General features: G+C 36.0%; 1 protein-coding gene across 1 annotated transcript in view; it reads right to left on the reverse strand.

Annotated features, from left to right (window-relative positions):
* Positions 1 to 25,845, reverse strand: part of c1h12orf4 (chromosome 1 C12orf4 homolog) — a 52,337-nt gene that overhangs the window by 1,790 nt on the left and 24,702 nt on the right. The window contains exons 5-13 of the mRNA XM_028809136.2: positions 19,434 to 19,533; positions 18,892 to 19,013; positions 18,483 to 18,589; positions 15,645 to 15,842; positions 15,424 to 15,552; positions 10,291 to 10,362; positions 7,287 to 7,489; positions 1,631 to 1,688; positions 1,208 to 1,275 (exon numbers count right to left, since the gene is read on the reverse strand). Coding sequence (XP_028664969.2) covers positions 1,208 to 1,275; positions 1,631 to 1,688; positions 7,287 to 7,489; positions 10,291 to 10,362; positions 15,424 to 15,552; positions 15,645 to 15,842; positions 18,483 to 18,589; positions 18,892 to 19,013; positions 19,434 to 19,533 — 1,057 coding nt within the window. The remainder of the gene's footprint in view (positions 1 to 1,207; positions 1,276 to 1,630; positions 1,689 to 7,286; positions 7,490 to 10,290; positions 10,363 to 15,423; positions 15,553 to 15,644; positions 15,843 to 18,482; positions 18,590 to 18,891; positions 19,014 to 19,433; positions 19,534 to 25,845) is intronic.

The following is a 25,845-nucleotide window of genomic DNA, read 5'->3' on the forward strand; positions in this document are numbered from 1 at the left end:
AGATATCCAGGTTAATTTACATATAAAAGTTTTAAAAAAGCGTTAAACCAACATTATACCATGCAGAAGACAGGTCCTCCCTGCGTGGAGTTTGCATGTTCTCCCCGTGTCTGCGTGAGTTTCCTCCGGGTACTCCAGTTTCCTCCCACAGTCCAAAGACATGCAGGTTAGGTGAACTGGCAATTCTAAATTGTCCTTAGTGTGTGTTTGGTGTGTGTGTGTGTCCTGCGGTAGGATGGTGCCCTGCCCGGGGTTTGTTTCCTGCCTTGCGTCCCTGTGTTGACTGGGATTGGCTCCAGCAGACCCCCGTGACCCTGTAGTTAGGATATAGCAGGTAGGATAATGGATGGATGGAATGTTTCTAGTAATCACCTGAAAAAAATGAGTTTTATCCTGCATGAAGCACTATCAGAATAAACCGCCATGTTTGGATTCTTAGATTCTGAAATTGTTTATATAATGAAAATGTAATTACCACTTTAGCATTTATTCAAAACATTTAATTCAGTCAACTGACATTTCAACAAAAACATTCTAAGAACCATACAGTTAATGGAAGAAGCAAAACAATGCAGCAACACTGAATTCTGGTCAGATGACACTTTTCACTAAGGGTTATAAATAAACAGAAGAAGAAAAAAGAAACTGATGCCAAGAGGCATATAGCAGTCTGTCATGGTATTATAAGCCGTCATCTCCTCCACACCACTGAAACCAATGTTTTTGCTCTGTGGTTTGGCTCTTTTGTGTATTAAAATACTGCAGACTGACACAAACACATATCTCATACACTTCACTGAATAAAATGCACATACACATTTAAAACAAAAAAGTAATTAATAATGAAAGATTATTTTATTGTGTAATTTTGAAATATTTTTTGAAAACACAGTAAAGATGAATATGATTAGCAGACAAAATATTACAAGGGAAGACCAAATCAGCTACATTCTAACAATTTTGACAAGCCGGAGCCTTTTTCTAAACAGTGAATATCTGCTAATCTTTATGTGATTACTTTGATAAGAATTAAGAAAACAAAGGCAAATAATTATAAACCTAATTTAATATGCCAAATCAATTACTGTTGAAATGATGCTTTATGAAACAAAATTAAATAAACTTCAGAATTATGTGTAGTTGTTTTGGAAGTATCATCGATTGCTTTAACAAAATTATCTTTTGTTTCATTTATTAGTAAACTTACCCGTGGAACAAGAAACTGCACAGTCCTTGAGATTCCTCCATCCCATGATGCCATTTCCATCATGAAACCTATACTTACAAAAAGGTGTTTTAAGCATGGAAAGCATATGTAAACAAATAAAACTAAACAACTTACAAGGCCGTCTGTATTATAAATAAAGAAAAGGTAAAACAATGAATTTTTTAAAAAATGCACGGAAAATTGGGAAACACTTTATAGGTTTATAGGGTTAATTCTGCAACATTTACAGAGTACAGTGATATTCTTACTTGCATGTTAAGGTTTAAGTCGAATAAACATGTTTAAAGTTGATGCATACTATCAGAAATGGAGCTGCACTGTAACTACACATTTCACTGAAAATCTAAAACGTAACAGTTTATATCACTGCAGTCAATGCAGTATTTTAAAACTCATACTCACCCTTTACACATTTAAAGACTAACTCTGCTCTTTTGAGACACCAAGGTATTGTCATCTCCTGTACGGAGAGAAGGGACAGAAAATAATGAAAAAAACCTAGAAATCACAAAAAAGCATCAGTGCCAAGTTAAAGCCACACACAAACAAGCAACTGCCCAAGACGCTTTTCTTCCGCTTCTTGTTTACTTTGTACTGCACCACATCCTAAATCAGTCAGTGGCATTACAGTTAACAGCTGTCTGTGTTTTGCTTGAAAGGCTGGTTGGTAAACAAAAACAGAGCAAAGTACATTGTGCATAAACACCATACTTCTCACACACAGGTGTATATAAATACATATATGTGTACAAACACTTGTAGTCTTGGTAAGCCTCTTATAGGGACTGCTTTTAAGGACACACCCAAGAACCAGTGGAACAGCGAAACATTTGTATATTCATTTTTCATTTCCCTCCATAGAATGGAGCAGCACAAAGAAAAAGGAGTCTGACATCATTTCCACCCCCATCTTTGGCCTCACCCATTCCCAGAGAAAGAATAAAAACTCATATGGTCTACGCAATGTAGTCATTTGACCACAGGACACAGCAGATTGAGGACAGGATCATTACCACTCGCCAGAGGTCACCAAATCTTTAAATACACTAAACTGTGTGATTTTCCTTGGCTTTTACATCTTGTGAATTAAACAAGGTCTTCCAAAACTTTCACATCTACTACCCTTCTCTTTTATAATATATTGTGAGCAATCTGGTTGCAATTTCACTTTTCACAGCCAATTCAATTACAGAGAAAAGACCCCTTCAGACGGATACTAGTTTAATATATGTGGGATCTGATGCAGTTTTGTATAAGTCTCATATCTCACGATAGTAAAAACCTTTACAACTGATGCCAAAGGTGCATCAACAAAGTATTGAGCAAAGGCTGTGAATACTTATGTACATGTGATTTCTCAGTTTTTTTATTTTTAATAAATTTGCAAAAATCTCAAGTAAACTTTTTTCACGTTGTCATTATGGGGTGTTGTGTGTAGAATTCTCAGGAAAAAAATGATTTTAATCCATTTTGGAATAAGGCTGTAACATAACAAAATGTGGAAAAAATGATGCACTGTGAATACTTTCCGGATGCACTGTATACAGTAAGTGATGCTCCAATTGGACTTTTTTAGGGCGATTCCAATCACCAATTTCATGTTACTAGAATTGGTCAATTCAGATGCAATTCCGATTTATTTTCTTCATCATTTTAATCTTTACTTCAATTTTAAGACTAAAATCCTGCATATCCAAATATGTAGAAGCCTTAGGTTCTATATTAAATCTGTATTTTTACAATTAAAATGCAGACCACAGGTCTTATCAAAATTAACAAAATGTATACCGCAGGCTCACTTTTCAGTAAAATAAATCCCCTAAATACATAATCTTTTAAACTAATAAAACAAGTACACAATACATTTGTCCATACTACACATTAAATAAAAGAAAATAAAATGCCTGACATAATTACAAGGCAAAATTCTAATTAAATATCCATAAGATGTTTATCAACTTCCTAATGCTACTATGTTTAACAGGTTTACAAGTAAAATAGGCTTGTTAGCTTGAGGGCAAATTCTTTTTTTTCCCCAATTATTTTTCCAAATAAAAATGTGAGCTGCAGTACTAAATAGATGCTTGCTAAATATTCACACTCAGACAAGATGTTAAAATAGGAGGAAAAAAAAAACTTGTTAAAAGAACTTCTCTTAATTTCTGCCAATGACGTGTCTCTCTTTCCTTCCACTCCAAGTTCAGCTGGACAACATATGTCTGCCGTTTCTCTCCATGTACAGGACGATTCCTAAGGGTGCCTTTTGTCAGTTTATGACTCCACTTTTTAAAAAACCAATATTCCTGTATCCACTCTTTCCTAAAGTTTTACTGTCTGCTCTCTGCATACAGCAAATAGCATTCAACAGAATCATATGCAAGATCTACTTTGTAATGTGTTTATATAAACATTACATATAATAAAAGCATGGAAAAAAGGCAAAAACAACACAGAATCTCACCACATATGTGTGTTACATATATGCACATGACAACATATTTTCATAAGTAAATGTAATTGTTTCTATTCAAACCACTTTCATGTTTTACAAATATGTTTTGTATTTTATATTTGTTTTTTAATGCAGATTGATAAACTGTCATACAGTGTAAAATAAATTAGTACAATTATTTTAGTAGTTATGCACCTATGATTCTAAGTAACTGGCAAAACTGTTATTCCAGGGGGAAGTTTGTTTGCAGCAGGAAGGTGCAAAAAGTAGCCTCAGCACTGTCTCTGGCATTCAGTCGCTGCACTAGACTAGACTGCCAGTGTCAGCATTGGCCCCTGTGTGCTTGCATGCAGCCAGTTCAAGTGCCGTTGGCTCGTTGATTTACTGAATTTCATCAATGACGTCATTTGCATCTTGTACGTATAATAATAGATTGTTGCAGTAGTTTTTTAAAATATTTTTTACAGTTCATTGGCAGTGTGTAAAATGATCAATGTTGCAGTAATTGTGATGCTCTTTGCATGAAAAAAAATGTGTGTTCCATTTTCTTTGTGAATTGTGACATTTACTTAAAAAGTGCAGCAAAAAAGTATTTGGCGTTCAGGGGTGCATTAACCCCCAAGTATGTGGCGGTTTAAGGGTTAAATAGAAAATCCAAATGGCATACTAAGTATTACATACAGAATTATAGGCATTGACTTGTGAATGGCATCTACAAAGTGAGAGATTATCTCTTGTTCATTTTTCTAAACAGCTTATCAACAGTGTGACCACTGAGTTGACTTCACAAGAATGAACTAAAAGAAATACAGGATGGAATGTGGCCAAGTTGTCAAAAGCTAACTGAACTGTCTACTTCCTTCTTAAAATCAATTAAACTGACTCAGAAGAAGAAGAACAACAACAGCCATAACTCATCATGCTCACTTAACAAACCTTCAACATCCAGTACAAATATGTAAGACAGACTAGCATGACAGCATAATCTCTCAATAAAGGAATAGGTACCATCATGGCTTTCGGCAGCAAATATACACTTATCCCCATCATCAAGGAAAACATTGACATGGCAGGATCAACAACTCTTTTGGTTTCTTTTCTGCTTGGACTCCTTACTTTGACTATTTTGATACAGATATTTTTATAAGATTTGTATTAGATTTCTTAATCTGCTTCCTTAAAGTTCAACACAATATCAGAAGAATCATAGTCTTTCAATGCATTATACACAACAGGTTGTAAAAAACAACCACATTACATGTAGGACTCTCCCATCAGTATTTTCAAAAAAGAAATTACCGTCAAAGATAATGCATTGGGGATGGAGTTAATAGATTAAGTGGTTCAATTATTCTGGGTTTTCTCAGCCATGATATTTCTTAGAACAGAATAAACCAAGTATGACAGATAATTAAAATAATAATACCGCAGGTTAACTTCACCTAGGTGTCCTACAATGTAATTTTATATTACTATTTTTCAAAACTGAATAATATGCTCTATCCATATTATTCTAAATATATGGTGGCTAATTGAAAACCTACAGTTCAAATATCAAACCTAATGTAATACAACGTGGTGAGCAGCAAAATGGCAAGTGGAAACTTTCTAAAATTATCCAGTAGTTTCACAGGAGAGAACATTTGACTTCCTCCCAGAAGAATTTTTTTATATAGCATTTAAGGGTACTACCGGTATTGAGTCACTAAACAATTATCAGTTTGGAAAAAAAAAATATAATTAGTAGGTCAAGAGAAAAAGACAAGCAGTATCTGCCAAAGAGGAGGAACTCTTTTCAGCTGTGCCTGGTTAACCATGGTTTATATGTAGGTGGCAAGACAGACCAAATGTTTCCTGAGTCAAAGAGTTCACATGCATTGATAGACTTTTTTTTAAATCACCGCCCAATCATGCAGCAGCACCTCCTAAGAAATGTACACTGCTCAATGGTATTTAACAGATTCACTGCCACTGGATTAATCTACCTTTCAAACTTGACCTCATTTATTTTTTAAAGGCATTCTTAATCTGACTTCTACTATAAAATTTGCACAAAATTTGTATGATTTGCATAGCACCACAATACTAGAATTCCGAGTTTGAATGTAATCTCAGAATAAATAATTAAGCTGGCAAAGTAAATGCACAAACCTTTAAACATTCTGTGTGCATTGTCTGATGTATGACACTATTTGTCTTTCTGTGCAATCACAACTGACATAACTATAAATTCACATACTTTTTTCATACAAGCTAATGACATATCACATCAACTATTTAGAGCAGGGGTAGGCAACGTCGGTCCTGGAGTGCCGCAGTATGTGCAGGTTTTTGTTCCAACCCAGTTCCTTAACGAGAACTCAATTATTGCTGATGAAGCACATATTGCTTAAGTGACATTTTAATGCTTCATTTTAGTGGTCTCGCTTGTTAAGGTTCTCCAACCTTAATTGCTTATTTCAATCTTAAACTGCTGCATTCATTGTTTTAATTGCTCCTTATTAGCAATAAGATGTAAAAGACAAAGCAGCCAGCAGTTCTCCAGCTAGCTTTTTTCCAATTACATCTGTGTGTGTTCATCATGCACGGTTTGATTTAATAAAACACTTAATAGAAAAATGTGACAGACTGAAAATGATCTGTTTTAGGCTTCAAATCATTTGGATGATATCCTTGGAAAGGAAAAAAATCTACGATATAAAAGCCTTACATTGCACAGACTAACAAGCCATAAAATTAAATAAGGTCTGAGATTGGCAATGATTGGTTTCTAATTAAGCAATTGGGTTGGAATGAAAACCTGTAGCCACTGCGGCTCACCAGGACCGACATTGCCTACCCCTGTTTTACATCTTATTGCTAATAAGGAGCAATTAAAACACTGAATGCAGCAGTTTAAGATTGAAATAAGCAATTATGGTTGGAGATCCTTAACAAGCGAGACCACTAAAATGAAGCATCAAAATGTCACTTAAGCAATATGTGCTTCATCAGCAATAATTGAGTTCTCGTTAAGGAACTGGGTTGGAACAAAAACCTGCACATACTGTGGCACTCCAGGACCGACGTTGCCTACCCCTGATTTAGAGCACATTTGACTAAGAATATAATTCACAAAAATATTACAACTAATTTCACATTATAACAGTAAATTAATAAAATGAATGCAAAAAAAGTCAGAATGTATATATGTTTTAAAGTTTCCACATGACCTATTGAATTTAAGGCACATGAAACATAAAATCACAGAAAAAAAATGAAAATGTGTATTTAGGAAATTAGAATTTTTTTTCTGTGTCTATAGAGTAACTAAATATAATAAGAATAAGAAGCTGATCTAACACTAAAGGCTATATTTAAAAATAAATTAAATCTACCATTTACAAAGACAGAAAAAGCTTTAATCTAAAATGCTAAAAACTGGATCAGGTGTTTTAATATCACATGCATCAAGAAGGCAAAGAAAATGCTTAAAATATGTATATAAAAAGACAAGAATATTTGTAAACACTAACTACTGTAAATTTAAAAAAATCATTTGAACTAATAAAACAGACTCATTATTCCAGAGTTCCTTAAAGAATATACAGGTTAGAATTTTTTTACCTCAGACATATCATGCACAAGGAGGAGAGGAATTGTAATTGTTGTGATGTCATGTGTGCAGCAGACTTTAAGAATGTTTCTAAGCCCCATTATTGCTGGGTCTCGGGCAGTAATATTTCCAGATCTCACATTATCATCAACACAGAGATGAAACACAATATGAACCTCAGAGAGATTTGAGTGACGGGTTATATAAAATTCTCCTGTGAAGATGAAAAGGAGATTACACATCCAGCACTGAAAGAACATTTAATATTTATGTTTTATGACACAACAATATTTTACAATGGAGCATGCTTAAAGAAATGCCGTTCATTATGTCAACAATTCTCCCATCACAGTTACAGGATAAAATAACACCAACTAAATAGGAAATTAGAAAGATTTTTAAAAAGTGTACAAAAATAAAAATGCCTAATTAGAAGCTATTAAAGTAGATGAGGTGGCTAATTACTAAATATACCTCAGTAAAAGCAATATGTTATATGTGATTTATGGCCAGAATTGTTACCATAGACTGATGACTGACTTACAGAAGGAAAGATATATTAATAAGGAAAATTATCAAGAATACTTGGCTTTCTCTGATAGCTAGAAAACCTCTAATTAGCATCTGTACTCCACGGGATTATCTGATTTCACTACCATAATTAGAAGGATACAAACTCTACGAGAATATAATCCAAGGAGTAAATTACAGGCATTACTAAAATAACAATACTGTATATCACTTCTGATGAAAAATGGCATTCCATCTTTAATGAAACAGTAGGTTTACATTATCATTATATATTTCTATTTATTATAATTTTTTTGCCATTGTCTGCCTATCTTCTGTTTAATGCCAAGGAAAAACTCTGTGTTCTATTTATGAATGCATCACTTTCATGGTAATATTAGTACTGATGTGAGGGCATTTGATACTTTCAGTAAACATTTAACTATAAACGAAATCATCTACAATAACAAAATTCACAATTTATGACATAACAGCATAACAATGTGCCTACTACATGCTGTTCAATATGTTTAACATTTTCCAGATTATGGTTCCAAGTTGTAGTGAAGGTACTAACAAAAACTAACAAAAAGAAAATAAAAATAAGGATCCAGAATTGCACAGAATAACTTAAATATTTCCAAAATGTTCAAATTAACCATGAAATAGATATCCAGTCTATTGTGTATACATATTTATATTATATATATATATATATATATATATATATATATATATATATATATATATGCAGTATTCCCCATGAAATACTCAGCACAAAATTTCTTTGGTTAAAAAACCCTCTTTGAAGAGTTCTTGACAAAATGCTTAAAGCTTCCCAGGTTTTCTAGCATTGGTGCAACACTGTTCAGTCCTACCATCTGACATGACAGCATTTGAGGACAGATGAATATTGCAGCATCAGCAAGGTCAGTATACGCTTTGTTACGCTGCAGATAGGATCACTTAAAAATGTAAAATGTATCTCTTGTTTTATTTGTTGGTATTGTATTAGTTTATATATAATAAAAACCTTCCTATACAGTAACAGTTCTTTAAGAGAACAAAAAACACTGTAACAAAATCAAAAGAAATATTTAATAAGTATCCTAGAAGTATATATTTGCATTCTCTCATATATGGGGTGCTTTTTCCCAAAGTGAAAATGCTGAGTTTGCCAGTGATCTTGTTGACAGAATATTTTCCTAAAATTTCACTGCGCAACTGGCTAAGACAAACATTTTTTCCCAGCCCTCCATGATGCTTTGCAAATAAATTTAAGCACAGAACACACACGCATATGGAAACTGGAAATGTGATGGCATACTACTGGTGTCTTTTTGTATGGACTTGTATGGTGACCTATATGTAATATGAGAGCCTACCTCTTTAATAGTGTTACTCATTGTGCTGTGTAGCTGATGCAAACAAGAAGGAGTGAAGAATCCACATGTGCTTAATTGGTAGTAGCAGCAGTGACTGAGCAAATGCATCAGGAGAAAAAAAAAAACGTACTTTACAATTCAGGAGGGGTAAGTTCCTACTACGAAATATGTGAAGGACAAGCCTCAGTGACTTCAAGCTGCCTATTTCTATATTACCACTGTTTGCAAGAAATTTTACTGTTCTGATATCTGGTATTTATGCCTCAGTGGTTAGCACTGCTGCCTCACAGCTCAGATCACATTTTTAGGCACAATAATCAGTCCAGCATAGTTGACAGACATTTTCCTGGCACTCAAGGACACTTAAAAGACCAGAGCACCATTATAATCCACATAAAACTTGTTCTGTTTCTTCTTCCCCTTTAACTTCAATGCATTTCACTAAATTTGAATCCCAAACATCTCCGCATTTTTTTTTTTTTTTTTTTTTTAACTCCAGGCAAAGTGAATTCAGTAGGATTCACTCATCACTAATGGTTGCATAAAAGGAATTGGTCAATCACAGATATTTTTAGATTACCATTTATGTAAATCTTTGATAATGAATGAGGCAGTATATAAGAAGGCAATAAACCAACAGTTAACTGTATGTGTGCCTTTACTAACTCTCACAATCCTTGATCCATCCATTTATTCATTCTTTTATTAAGCCCTTTTTTCATTTCTGGGTCACAGGCATCATTAAGGGCATAAGAAAGTCACTAACTCTGGACTGACACTTGTATAAACACACACATGCCCAATGCCACTAATAAAACTGAAATATATATCCCAAAGTTGCTAAAGTAAACCCACAGGGCATGAAAACAATGTGTGAACTCCACGCAGTAACTTGGTTCAGGTCCAAATCCATGTCAGTGAAAACAAGTGTGCTACCCTCTCTGAATCACTGCCACTAATTCATACACAGTACAATTTTCATTTGATATCCCACATGTGCTTTGGTATATATTTTGTGCAAATGGCTATATTAAGGCCTCAGTTTTCAGTGCTTCTAGGATGGATGGATGGATGGATGAACAGACAGACAGACAGACAGATAGACAGACAGATAGATAACCTGGAAAAATATTTGAAGGATTCCTTTCAATGTTCTTATACTTGTCTTCCGAACTGCCATTTTTGAGAACATCTGAAATATAACAGAATGAAATAAAACCTTCTTTTGGGTTCACATGAAAAACAAACAAAAATAAAGAATCCTTTGCATCTAAAATGATACAGCTATGAAGTCTACTGTCCATGTGCAAAACTATAACCTTTATTAATTTATTTGAAACAACTGTGTCTTGTGTGACTTTAAAATACATGTGATTAAGGTTTGGGAGACTTATAGGGAAAAAAAAACTCCTAGGACTCACCTTATTATTATTTGGTATGGTCTACTATGCAAATGATACAACCAAAAAATATTATAAACTTACAAGTATATGCATGTTATAGGGGACTTGTAAAATATTTAAACACCTCATAAAAAAGTACTAGTGAATTGTCCTTTTTTAATTTTATTATTAAAGTACAGTATTTTAGTAAGTGTGATACTGTTAAGCAGGGAAACATCATATGTAAGACAGGTCAAATAAAACCACATGCTCACTATGTGGTTTTCATTCATTTCTAGTTTCCTTACATAAAAAAGGTTATGAAAGAGACTGAAATGGTATCCCAGTTGGAAGGAGTATGCCACATAGTCATCTGGCTATGATGATAATATTTTTGTAGGATATCTTTAGTGTAAGATCCTGTGAAGTAGCCTCAAAATGTTCCTAAATCCCTTGCTATATATAACCCAAATACCTTATAACCTTGTAAAAACAAAAAGAAAAGAAATGATACTAAAATTAAAATGTTGCAAAACTGTTTTCTTATTATGAAAGATTCTGGCTAACCAGAAATTTGGATGTTTAGAATTACGTCAGCCATTTCCACTTACAAATATGGGAAACACTGTGTTGGTACAGTTAAGGAAAGGCAAAAGAATGTCCAATCACCATTTTTTAACCACAAAAGCATAACCTTTTATTATCAATTCACCTCTAGAAACTCATTTTATTTTTGTTTGGTTTGTTGACCAGCTACTGGCTTTAATCAGTGTCATAGCTGGCAACAAACCAACATGATATTGATTTTCCAAACCACAACAAACATCACCTATAGAACACTCAAAAAACAGTAAGAAAGTTACAATTTTATTACTAAATGTTGAAATAGTCAACTGTTCACAGAAAATATTCTTTTTCTTAAAAGCTACATAACTTCAAGCCAATTTACTGCATTTTAATAAACTACAAGAATAAATCAAAAAAGCAATTTAAAAATTATGCGGTAACTATAACAGATAGAAGCTCATGCAATACAACACATTCACAATGGCTTATGGGTAGTTCAAACACACACACTTCAGCAATCTGCCATTAGCCTAGTTGAAGCCAAAGTCAAATGAACATGGACGCTCTCCTGTGTGACACCATTATTGTTCAACATGCTGTAGTGAGATTTTTATTGGGCAGAAAGAGTGAAATCTGATTAAATTCACTGAAGTATAAAGGCTTGTGACAGATTAGATGTTTGGGTACCCATCTTTTTCAAACTTTACAGTACCCCAAGTCACTACACACTATGGCATATGATGATCTATAGCTGATAACCAAATGTGCAACAACAGTGGACAATGTAATCCATCAGCCTTCACTGATTAAGACATTGACCATGTTGATGTGGGCAGTGTGCATGATTTTGATGGTCAATCTGATCAAGCTCTGTCTATTACACTTAAAAGGTAATATAAAAACTACTTTTCCCTCTGGGCAAACTCTGTACATCACAGTAAAATGATTTTTTGACCAGTGAAAAATGAAGGGGTAACCAAGAAACACAAATTGTGCACTCTCTATGGCAAGCTGAAGTTAGCATTCACTTTATGCCTCTTCAATATAAAAATACGGTTTAGAATAACCAATGAGCTGGGCCAAAAGTATAATATATATCAAACTAGATGTGTTGCCCAGCTTTGCCTGGGAAATTTCGTAAGAGAATGGGCCTTTGTTATTTTGCTTTCGGTTAAGCTGATATATCAGAAGTACTATGTAACCAAGTACTTTTCTGTATACGATGATGTTTTTTTTATACTGGAGCTAAACTTATTAGTTCACTGGAGATCCTTACTCTTGAAAATGCTACATACAATTGCCCATCAGTAAAACAATTATGCCATAAATCAATTTCTGCTTCTCCTACCAACTGACTTTGGCTTTTGTTGATGGTCATTGGAAAATTCAATTTTTCAGGAAACTATTGTTTTTGAATTAAAACATAATTAGTAAGAAATAATGGGAAATTTAGGTATAAATATTATTTCACCCTGTACTACATCCTGCAAAAACTGTAACTTCAGGTAGATTTGAATGTAATGCTCTGATCTGGGTTTTGATCAAACCAATATACACTGAATCATGGTTTGATTTATTATTTCATACAGTATTGACATTTACAGGCTGCTTATTTATGTGGCTAATGGAATGAATTTAAGCACTGTACAGAAAAGAACAGGTGAAAAGAAATAAAATGACGTACCATGTACAACGTCCACCTTTAACTGAGCTACCCAACAGTGTAAACTTAGAAAGGCAGACCATCACTCCTGGCTTGTGTTCTATCTAGGGCTTTGAAGTGTTCCGGTAAGTGTACTGGGATTTCACTGTTTGTGCCTTGTGAACTGAAAAGTAGAGGCACTTTGTGGTCTGACCCTTAAGTTCTGTAGCTCTAATTCTTGTTCTATCACAATACTGCATTTATTTCACCCCATGTGGCCTTGGCAAACTTCCCCCATTTTCCGAGGCATATACACACACACACACACACACACACATATTTTTTTATATATAAGTGGGCTTGACAATCTAATCCGGCTTAAATTCATATGCATTTTATACCGCATTGTGAGGAATAACAACTGACAGAATTGGCAGTACTGTGTGCACCCAATGATGCAACTTGCTAAATACGTCTTTCAAGAACTTTGCAGAAATTTCTTCCACTTTCTGGTAGCGAAGTTCATTTGCACAGAGTGGCAAGCCCATTTCTGTGTGTGTTTACAGTGCCAGCCTGTTGTGCTGGCGCCATTCATTTACATGAAATGTAAGCCCCATTTATCTGTGCTGAGACAATAAAAGCGCATAATTGCACAGGAGTATCCCACTCACTATAACATTACCACCAACACATATTGACAAATACAAATGTGTTGGCTAATTTTGTTTTTTCTATAACTTCACCAACATTCAATTAAAAGTGAAAGTGTTATTGAGATTTTGGGAAATTTAGTTTTTCTATTGTGGGGAGCTTTACCCCTAAATATTGATATATTGAAATGTCCTTTCTTCTACAGCCCTAGATGTACCATCCTACCTAATTTCAGCTTTTTAACTAAATGAGAAATAGTGTTTTGTTGATAAGTGAGTGAGTCAGTCATTCAGATAGTCAACTTTGCATTATATATAGATATATATAAGCATGAAATGACATCAAACCGGTGACATAAACACGATGGACAAAATATGGACTGTCATGTAAATGTCATAATCATACACATTTCTGTCAAAATTTTATCTTCAATCCAGTTTTGAATGACTTGATAAAACATTATATGATTATATGAGAACAATAATTAATTGAAGCCATGAATCCTATTTATTTAATATGGAAAAAATGACAAATTTTCCTTCTTGAATAATGGATAGTCAGTCAGTTTTTTTCCAAAGAGCAATTTTTTTGAATGACCTTAGGAAACATATGAAACTTTGCCATAAACAATGTTTGGCACTAAAGCTTTATGTCATTTAAACCTGAATAGTAGTGATTTTTTTTCCAGGGTGCTTGACTGTACAATGTAGTATAGTTAGGATGAACATTTTTGTATCAAATGGACAAATACAGTTTGGACATTTTGTAAAACAGATTCCAAATGATGAGATTTAAATTCTCCTACAAATATTAGTATTAATAGAAAAGGAGAAATTTTGAGATGCTAATGTGAGTAAAATACATTTGAAATAATATGCAGAATTCTTCCACATAGTTGATACACAAAGTGAGTTATGACACTGAACAATAATTGAGCCTTGTTACATCTTTTCATGAACTGGCATGGGTTTTACAGATAAGTACAAAAAAACAGACATTAATATGAATAAATAAAATATAACAAGCAAAGGGAGTCCTGCCAATGTGATTGATCACCTAATGGGAAATAAGAATATGCTAAAATATTACATGATATATAAGCTGTGATATGTGTCCGGCTTTTCATTCCGGCCAATACCCCCAGGCCGCCAGGTGGAGCTTTCCCTGCAGCATGGATGTGCCCCGAGTTCCAGCAGGGACTCATGGACTATGTAGTTTTTATGCACAGCCCTGCTGGATGCCTTGGGGACCACCAGGAGTCGCTGTAGGGAAGCCCGTAGACTCTTATATGCCCTATAACCCAGAAGTACGTCATAATCCCAGGACAGGAGGAAACGGTGTGCTTCCGGGTTGAAGAAAAGGACTGTTTACCCTGGCCCGGGAGGAATAAGGACTTGTGGGTTGTGGAACAGGAACCACTTCCGGGTCAGGGAATATAAAGGACCATGGGAAAGCCCAGTACGCTGAGCTGAGCTGGGAGGTAGGGTGGTGAAGTGTCTGGGAGTGGAGGATTGTGTATTGATTTATTGATTATTGATTTATTTTTTTGAGTGTTGTGGAGTATAGGGTGCTTTGTGCACATATTTGTCTAAATAAAAGTAATATTTGGACTTTTATATGGTGTCTGACGTCTGATCAGAGGGTTCAAGGGGTCACGGAGGCCTCAATCTTTCACAAAGCTAATACAATAAGTATATAATATATTGAACTACAGTGAAATACAGATAATTAAAAAGAAAAGTAAGATATTAATTTATAGTTTATTAACTTTAAGTCACTCTTAAATTGAAAATAAATGCATTTTTACATAATTCCAATGATGTTTACTAGAGAAATACCAATGTTCAGCATAAAAAAATATTTAAAAAGTTATTTGAGCAAAATAAGTGTCATAATGATAGTTTATGCTGGCATACTTAGAAATACAAAATGCAGAGTTCACCTTGCAAGTGTTTTGAATATGGCAAAATATATACTAAGCAGAACCAATGATCTTGCTTGCTGTACTTACCAGGATGAATTTTTACCTTGCTGTTTCTCTGAATCCTAGCATACAGCACCACCTGCTGGATGATTTTAAGTTGTTCTTCTAATGGAAGAAAGTGGAAGTCTGTGCACTCTTGACAAACTGTGGCAAAATCTGACAGCATAAAAAGAATCACCATTGATCTCAGTTTCAAAGCAAAGGTGATCAGCTTGAATAAAAAAAAAATCACTAAAAATCAACTATACCTCTTTTAATGCCACTGTATGAATTTATACGGTTATCAACAAGTAAAACCAAACCACAGAGTGATGTAGAATATAGGGAGAGTGCTGTCTGCAGCCTATGAAGTTTGATTCCACTACGATGGTTGCGCTTATGCTTGCAGAAATCAAGTACATCAGCACGAATTAATCTCAAATTGTGCATGGTCTTTAGTTGTGCTCCTGGGAGGAAGGAAGGAAGGAAGAACAGAAAGAACGTTACTGACTATAACAATTTAAAGTTAACAAACCCAATTAACTTCTGTTTTCAGGAAATTAATTTTAAACAGGGGTGAATGCATTGCATTTTATATGTTGGTACTCCAAACACTGAATATTAGTATTGCAATTCATAGTCAAATACTGTATGTCATACATACTACAGCACTTTCCTCGCTGCAATACACAGCAAACATCTTTATGTTGAAAAACAAAGTCAGTGTTATGGATTCTGAGCAAAAGTAACTTTTTTTGATATGTTTTGGGATCAAATATTTTTTAAAAGAAAGAACGACTGTGAAACTGGATGTTATACAAAAAACCCAGAGTGTCTGCTTGACAGTATTTTACAGTTTATTACTTTAAATAACTTTCTTACCATGTAATGTTAGGTAGCAGTGCCATTTCTCAAGTAGTTTCACAGCAACAATACTATATGCATGTGATGCTCACAATGTCCATTGATCGTTTGTGTTGTATACTTCAGTGTTTACCATTTATACATAACACTCCTTTTGTTCAAGATGTGAAAGGTTATTGTTTTTCTTTTGTATTTCTTAAATCACTGACTACTTCCTGTTTACCATCTTTTATAAGACCTTGTGAAGGACTTTTTGCCAGTCTGTGAACTGATTCCTGCTAACTCCAAATTAACTGCCAGGTTTTCCAAAGTTTGCATCTGCCTTATCAGATTACCCTAATTTTGTCCCTCAGCCAACTTCTGTATTTTATAACATTTGGTAAACTGGGGTTAAAGCAAGAAAAACTGCACAGACTAAGATTTTGGAACAGCACGGAGGGAAGGTTGTGAACTCTGCATCAGTAATTATTCCAAAAGCTACAATAACCAAAACAATGTGAAAATGGATTTGTGCATAACTATATTATATACAGAAAATAATGTAAACTATGAACACATTTCAGGAGCTTCCTTTTTGTCACATTATTTCAAGTACTTTCATTTGCTGTGACAAGTAAGTATTTAACTAGCGTAATAAATGAAACTAGCCGACGCCCGCCATAGCATACGGCGGTGTAAGAATAGGAATGGAAAACGGTGAGAAAGGAATTCAGAAATCAAGAAGAAATAAATACTTCTTGAAAGACGCAGTGTGTGTGTAGAATTTCCGGCCAAGCAGGATTACATGTGAAAGTGATAAATAAATGAGGCTTTCCGAATTTACGTACTATGGCCATGGCATCCTGATAGTTTTGTTGCATGTATCTTGGACTTCCTGGAAATGTGGATGGTAATATGATCATTTTACCTACACATACGTTGTTATTTTCAGCGTTTGCTTGCAGTGCGTCTGTATTCAAACATTTTATTGTTCCACGCGCATATCTTGTTGATGTAATCTGAGATAGTTGAGACGTGCGCCCTCTGTTTTAACATACACATCTATGACGTACTGTTGAAATAGTTTGCCGCTGGAGTGCAAAATACTAAATGTATTCCTCATTGCTAATCTGTACACGTAAAATTGGCATTGAGTAGGCCTTATTCGTTTGGCGGTTCTTTTATCGGGAAAAGTAGGTAAACCATAGGATCGCAATTCATATTGAGTGTGCAAATCTGTTTACAGGAGTTGTGTATGGGATAGATGCAAATGTCCCTTTCGGCAGGCGTTTCGCCATCTTCTCCAACGAAAATCGCTGCAATGTTGGGGCATAGTATCGTTGTAAATCCTGCCCAGGGTTTTCCTTGAAAACCATTCGTACAGATGCTGTTGGATTGGACTGAGCGATTTCATGCATGTCTTTGTATGATTTAGCGAAGGGGTTGATGGTTCTGAGCATGTAGCTGGAGAAGTACATTTTCGCTGCATGCAGAGTTTACTTTATTTTGTAAGCTACTTCAGTAGCTTGCGCTGTGTCAAAAACATACAACTGTCCATATCCTGGAGAGGTAGAAGTGTTAGCGTATAGTGGAGAGATTTGGTGATAAATTTGCCCGTGTATTTTAAAACAGTATGGTCCGTGGCCAGGAGGTTGAGTTATCTATGCACCCATGGAAGCAAACGCTAGAGAAGAGTTGTATTCTCAAATGTGTTCACGATAATTTTTAGCTTCTGATGTTTGCTGTGTAAGAAGCTGTTGTAAAGACACAGGTGGCTCCCGCAAAGGTGGTAAAGCTACTTTACCGTTGTGGCAGCACCTCGAGTACTTGTTGGATGTATTACGCTCAGCAGGCCAGTATAGTGCATGACATGGAAGACGACGAATAGGAATCGAGAAATGCCGTGTCGGCTGCATGTGGGCAGGACCGGTTTTGAAGTGGAAGCAGGACGAACCAGAACACAAATATATATAAGAGATGAAAATGAAAATTGCAACTATTGTTAAATATGTTAAATAATTTGAAAGCGCTTAATTTTTTTCTCCTCAGCTATGAAAGTAACAAAATCAGAGTGCAAGAAAATAACTGAAATGACCTGCAATGCAGACTTCCGAGAGAATAGCCAACTTTAAGTGTCAAGACAAGTTTTGTAAATTGGAGACTCATCCAATCGTATTTAGCAAACACTCTGAAAAGAAAATTATACATGCATTCCAGACAACAATGTGCATCACATTAAATGGTCTGGGTTTCATGCCACTAACCGAGATGGATGGTAAAGCTTTCTTCCAGTTGGCGCTGTTCCTCATATAACCGTTCATTGCCCTCGTGAGATCCTCTCAGCTGACTTGGTTGTACTTTGATTTCCTCACTGCAAAATTGAAAATATAATAACATGTCTGAAAATGCTATTACATAAAAATGATAGTGGTACTATGAAGTGATTGAAGAAAATGGCCAAATGTACTACTTTACTACTTTGATTCCCTCCAAGTTGAAGAAAAAAATTTCAAACTTTCAGGATACATTCAAGGTATTTATTTTAGAACTGGCAAACATAGTTGCATCCCATCCAAGTGAAAGTTATTCTTAATCTAACAAGTAAAGTGATGATATTGATGTAATAAGTGATTTGCATGCAGAGAGTTCTGACAAAAAAAGTCATAAATATACTTGACTGAGCTGTTATTTGGATTCTGTAGATCTTGGTGTAGCTTCATCACCCATTCTTGATATTCCTGTTTCTGAATACTTGTAAGCTGTTTCAGCTCACTAGCCCATTTATTTTCAAGTTCCTGAAATTAAGCAAAGAAAAATAACTGCTTAATGCCACTTGAATTACACTATTTTATTCATAAAAGATGAAGGTTTTTTAAATCTATGAAATATGAAAGTGTGATGTTTTTCATAATAATCATCCATCCGTTCATTTTTTAAAACAAAGTAAAGCCAAAATTCATTTGTTATAGACACAACTGAATTACACCACCAAAAATCCAGGTGACATAAATGTCCAGCTAATACATGTGGCTTTTAAGTGTTATAAGGACAAGACACAGAAAACAGCAAGAGGTACAAAAAGCCCCCAAAGGTTATACCCCGAACCTGAAAATAGAATCTAACCACTGTTTTATGGATAACCGCAAAAAAATATAAACTGAAAATTTAGGCAAGTGTAGTTAAATAATTTAAAGTTAATCTAAACTTTTTCTCACCTGCTGAGAATCAAAATGTTTTGAAGCAACAGTATTTACGTCATGATCACTTCGTGTTTTTCCAAGACCCTGCATCACTTCATCCATTTCATGGGACTGCCTGTTTAAGAAAGTTGGAAAAAAAGGAACCTTTTGAGAATGTATTCTGCAAAACTTTATCGCATCATAAGAAAAATATATTGCGCAATGAATCTGCAGAAACTCAATCAGTTCCAGAGATTTATCCAAAACTATTAAGCATCAGCACAGTCCATGATTTTTTGCTAAAAAAATACAAAAATTAAATGTTATTGTAAAATAAAACAGCTCCACAACACGTTACAAGTTCAGAAGGACAAACAGGACCCATCTAGGATTATGATCATCCTGTGCTGCAAAATGGGGAACTTAGTACTCTGGTAAGGTTACCAATCAAAGTGAAGGTTAGGGTCATGGAGGTTAAAGGTATATTTAGCAAAGATGATTGGCTTTAGCAAAGCCATGACTGACTAGATCCAGGTTATGAATACTGAATCTTTGAATTTGATATATATATACATTTGATAAACGAATAGAGTCAGAACATGGTGAATTTTGTGTGGCTACTGAGAAATAAAAAAACATTATTAACTGTAATGATTATAAGTATTTAACTCACAAATATTAAGGACTGTATTTTGTATTAATCATGCTGCAGAGAGCTATATGATTTATTACTTCTATATGATTTGTTCTTCATTTAGGTAGAATAAGAATTAAATGGGGGGGGGGGGGGGGGGTGTTGCAGTCTCTAACTCACCAAGAATAAAGAAATTGCTTTTTATATTAAATTGGTGTTTGTTTCCGTTGTTTTCGACTTCAGTGTCCACAGTTTTTGGTGGCCCGTATGGGGACAGAGACAGCCAAGCAACTCCTTAAGTGGGATCGTCCAGGGGACCGGTGAAAGGACCGATTCCGGCCGGATCAGGAGGACCAGCTCCGGAAAAAGTTAGGACTGGCCTGCCTCTGCCGAGTCCCGCGTGAGGACCCCTTGACCTCCTCTGATTTTTCCTGAAAGTCGAGGGAACTGGGAACTTCCAGACGGGAGGAAAAATTCTTGGTAAGTAGACCGAGGGAGTCCGACCGGGGAAAAGAAGCCAGGCAGTGAGTGGACTGGAATGTATAGATAAGCTCTCGGAAATAAAACAGTGTAAAGATTATGAATGTTAAGGATGTGAGTTAGTACACTCCCTAGGAAACGAAGAAGTCTCTTAGAGGCTTAAAAGTAAAATAAAGGAAGGGAGTGAGAAGAATAGATAAATAACCGAACTTTGCGTGATTGGGAAAAAGCACTGTTGTGGGAGGGCGAGATTCTTTGCTCTAATGGTCTGGTTATATCCTGAACTCAACGGGTCACTCAGGGAACTGATCACCTAAACAGCGGTAACCAGCAGCCTTCAGGTGAGATCGTCAGTCCGCTAATCAGGTTGATCGTCCCGGTGGACAGGAGGGACCGGGAGTGAAGCGAAAATTGGGGCTGGTTTAGCAAAAAGAGTGCGGAAAACTCACTGACCATGGGGAAAACTAATAGTAAACCGGTTAAAACTCCTTTGGGAAACCAAAAGCACCTATTGAAAGGATTGTTTTCGGAGGGAGGAAATTGAATATTAAAGCCGACTGAAACCGGAAAACTTGGCTCTTCTGCTTTACAAAGCATGAATCCACGTACTCATCTGTGACTGAATACTGTAAAGACTAAGTGAATGAACTATTCCCGTCTTCCTCGGGTGTTACTTCCACAGTTTATTTGGCACCCGAACAGTTCCCCTCCTGTTGGAGAACCTGAGTGAAGGTGCGAATTGCAGACAGGAATAAGATCAGTGACCGGTGAGCACAACTGCTTTACCGTCTGGGAGAGGTACTGGGGATGTAACGATAAGAGCGCCTCTTGGAATGAGATGGAGCCTTAAGTAGTGTTGTAATTAGAAGGGAGAGGTGGAAGTTTAGTAAAAAGGGAAAGTACCTCCCGGTCGGGGATTCGCTAAAGAAAGAAATTGAAAAAACAGGGTGTGAATGAGGAGCCTCTGTTCGGAGGATTGTTTTCAGAAAACGTGCCAAGGGAAAAAAAAAAAAAAAGCGACTCTCCAAGATAGGGGTGGGCGGTATGACCAAAATTCTATATCACGGTATTTTTCAAAATTATCCCGGTTTCACGGTATTCGACGGTATTTTTTTCCCCATGCATGAGTGGATGTTAACCACATTTTCCACTGCAATTACTGGCTAAGAATAACCTATTCCACTGTCAAGAGCACTGTACATTGTACATTGTACAATTGTGCACACAAGTATTAATACAGGTTTGCATGGCCCCATAAAGTGATAGTTTTCAAGGGGGTGGCACTAATGAAGAGAAGGAATCACGTTGCATGACAGATGCAGTCAAAATATAGAACCTTTTTATTGAACTAATTTTGCAAAAACTTTAACTATAATTTTGACAACATATTTTCAACCATCCAAACAGGCATTTAGACTTAGTAAAATATCCAGAAGTGCTTGTCAAAAGTTGTATTGCACTGAACATGCCTTAGAAAAGGAATAAATAGTAAATATTTTTTGTAAACCAACGACACTTTCTGTTAATGTTAACAATCTCTGTCCACTGACACGTTAAAGTGACTTTTTAAACAACTTCACCATCATTAAACTGTATAATATTTAAACTAATAAATAATAACAATAAAATAAATAATAGTATTATTACTGATAGCTGCACTATTACTTCAAGGCTTCAAGCCCAGGTGCATTACACAGTATTCACCAAATTAAAATAAAATAAAACAAGTGCAACTTGGTGATGACATCTTTACCAACTAGACCATCATTTAGGCAAACTGCATTAATACGGACTGCAACTTGCATTTACAATGCTATTTGTGGTATAGCCCTACGGAATCATATTAGGGCCATGGTGAAGAAAAAAAAAATACGGACACAGGGAAGAAAAAAACAAACTATATGTCAAGAATAAAGTCGACATTTCCACTTTAGTCTCGCCATTTATGTCGAGATTAAAGTCAACATTTCCACTTTATTCTCATAGTTTACTTCATAATTAAAGTAGAATGTCGTAAACTAAACTTCTTCCTAAAATCAATGTTTAATTTACTGAGTTTGTCAAACCCCGTCATAAGTTAATGCAGCACATTAAATGCTTTGTGTTAAGCGTTCCCCGACCCAGTTGTTAATCACTACGCTTCTTAAACTGACTTCCTCCGCACTAAGATGAGACAGCGATCACCGCACAGAATCCATTCACTTCATTATATTCTTGCTTTCTAAAAATTTAGAATGCTAAGATAAATACTTGATATCATTTTCATGATGAAATGCATTAAAGCAGGTATTAAACATGCACGGTAGTGAGGCGGTAGTGCTGCTCCCTCGCAGTAAGGGGTCCCCAGGTGTATGTTCAGTGTAGAGAACTTTATGGCAGTTGTGACGAGGCTTCAAAAAACTGGATGTATGAATGGGTATCGCACAGGTTTAACTTAAATATTGTGTAAATATTGGGTTTGTAATCTGGTGGTCGGAGACACGAACACAGAATTCAATGCATGTTCTTCTGAGCGGGCTTTCTTTATTGCATGCATGCTGTCTCTATCTGACGTACCAAAACCCCAGTTCCTATCCTTCCTTTTTCTTTCTCCACATAACCAATCACCACACGATAAACGTCTTTGTGAAATTAAAACTAGTTATAAACTTAGCCCACGGAGTGTTCAGAACTTTAAAAATATCTTCGTTATACATGTTTAATTATGCCATCCATTCAGGGTTGCGCCCATCCCTGAACGAGTCGCCAGTACATCGCAGGGTGAATACGAGCAAAACATACACTAGCAGGGTCAATATAGCATAACAAAACCCCACATCCTACATGACTTTGAAAGGCTTTGAAGCACGCCGAGTAAACCCACCAGAAAAACATGCAAATGCAAGGCAGGGTACATCCGAGACACCCTTGCTGTGAGGCAGCTGTGCAACCTCCACGCCGCCGTGCCCCCACATGATTAATGCATGCTTTAATGCATTTCACCATGAAAATTATATCAAGTATTTATCTTAGCATTCTAAATGTTCAGAGAGCAGGAATATCATGAAGTGAATGTATTCTGTGTGGCGATCGCTGCCGGCGCCTCCTCTTAGTGCAAGAGGAAGTTAGTTTAAGAAGCTCGGGGAACACTTAACACAAAGCATTTAATGTGCTATATAACTTATGACGGGGTTTGAGAAAATCTAGTAAATTAAATATTCATTTTATGATGAAGTTTAGTTTACAATGTTCTACTTTAATGACAAATTTCAAGAATAAAGTCAACATGTCGACCTTATTCTCGTCATAAGCGTCGAGATTAAAGTGGAAATGTCGAGAATAAAGTCAACATGTCATCACACTATTATACAGTACCCAGGTAAATTGCACTGTATTGAAAACAAATAAAACAAGTACAACTTGGCTTGCAGTATTATCCAGTAGTATAGAAACAGTATTTACACATTTGAACATAATGGTGCACATCCGACCTTTTAAAACCAAAGTATCTCCAGGAAACGGACGTGATTCCTTTTTTTCGGCAAAAGTTCTTTTGTGTCATTATGTTCAACTTTATCGTCAGCTTCAGTTTCGGAATGTTCTCTGTCCATTTTCACCGCGTAATACCTACACTACCACTGCCTATTTAGTGGAGTAGCAGTGAAAAAGAGCCCCTGTACAACAAATCTGTGTTTAGCGGTGTAGCAGTGAAAAAGGTCCCCACTTGAACAGTTTCCCGCTGTGCCACGTTCCGAATGTCGTTTAGGCAATTTAAACTGGTGTTGCGGTATAAGAAAAATCCTTATCATAAAAAAAATATAAAACGGTTTTTGGTATGAACCGGTATACCGCCCAGCACTACTCCAAGACACTACATAGAACAGAAAACAGGGTTAGATTTAAAAAATAATGTAAACGGTAGAATAAACAGAGCGGGGGCAGGTGGCCAGTAGAAGGCTCTGGTGATATGAGTGAAATACAGGAAGTTAGGAAGATTGTACAAGCACGAGGGTGCTGTAGTCGAGGGCCATATAAAATGAAAATGTTTGATAGATGGGAACTGATAATTAAAGATAGAGCCCTGAAAGCGATGCAGAAGTTCAATGAGGGACTGCAAAGCCAAATGAAACTTATAGCAGAAAAAGAAAAGTTGTTCTTGATAATGCAAGAACCATCCCAAAAGTCTGGACAAAAGAAGGAAGAATAAGTTAATAAAAATAATATAAATAAAAAGAAGAAGATTCCTCTCCCTTTGAGGACAATAGTTCATCACCACCCCTTGGGGCAGCTGGAGGAATTAATGAAGGAGAGGAAGAAGATGGTCCTGATGATTTCTAAAACTAACAGTTTCAGCCAGAGAGGGATGAAGAAGAGGGAGAGGGTAGAGATCACCACCGACCTCAGTTACGATCGGTGCAAGCAAGCAGCACAAAGACATGGCCTGGGGAAAGGGATGCCTAATAAGCCCCGATTCTGACCCCTCAGGGTCAAACATGAATATGAAAGGATGGAATTTTAAGCACCATTAATACAAGTGCCCATTCCGCAATATAATGTACAACAGCCTGACTCAGATTAAAACCATCCCACCTTGATGGTGCAAAGAAACAGGGACCTGCAAGAATTAAAAGAGGTGGTGCAGGAATTGCTGAACCAGTTCATGACGGCGGAGAAACAGATGACATGTATAAGCCAAATGCTGCAGAATGGATTCAGGTCCTTAGAAGGAAGCCAATTCCAAGATGAAATGATGTGAGAGGGCAATGGAATGAGACTCTGGGACGACGGGGGGTCGATAGTGGCCAGTTCAATGTTCAGTGGACTCAGTTACAAGCACAAATAAATGCAAAATATATCAGCCCTCTAATGCCCAGTGAACATGTTTAGACAGATTTGATGGCCTGCCTGTGCCTTTGCATCTCAGTTACGGAAAAGGGAGTGAAGGTCACATCAGAACAACACACCACCCTTGCAATGACCACTACGATTACATGGTCTTATGCTGCCTTGATTGTTCATGTTTTTCTCAAAACAGCAAAAATCTCTGTTGTCCTGGGTTCCTCTTGGATTACAGTATTCAAAATCTGTTTTACTGTATTGCATGATTTTTGGACTGTATTATGGTGAAGTCTGGCTCTCGGACTTTTTAGCTGCTGCTGTCAGAAAAAGAGACTATTTGCATAACGAACTGTTATATCCCAGCAGAATTGGCTGGAGCAGTATCTCTCTTTTGTCACAACAACTGCTTTTCTTCTGGAGTGGTTCTATCCCATACATCCCCATTGCTAAATCCGCTCACTTTCAGTGGCATAATGTGAGACAATGGGTAGTAGCATGTCAGGAAGGGGAGGATTG

The sequence above is a fragment of the Erpetoichthys calabaricus genome, chromosome 1, assembly GCF_900747795.2.
Source record: "Erpetoichthys calabaricus chromosome 1, fErpCal1.3, whole genome shotgun sequence".
NCBI classification, from domain to species: Eukaryota; Metazoa; Chordata; class Cladistia; order Polypteriformes; family Polypteridae; genus Erpetoichthys; species Erpetoichthys calabaricus.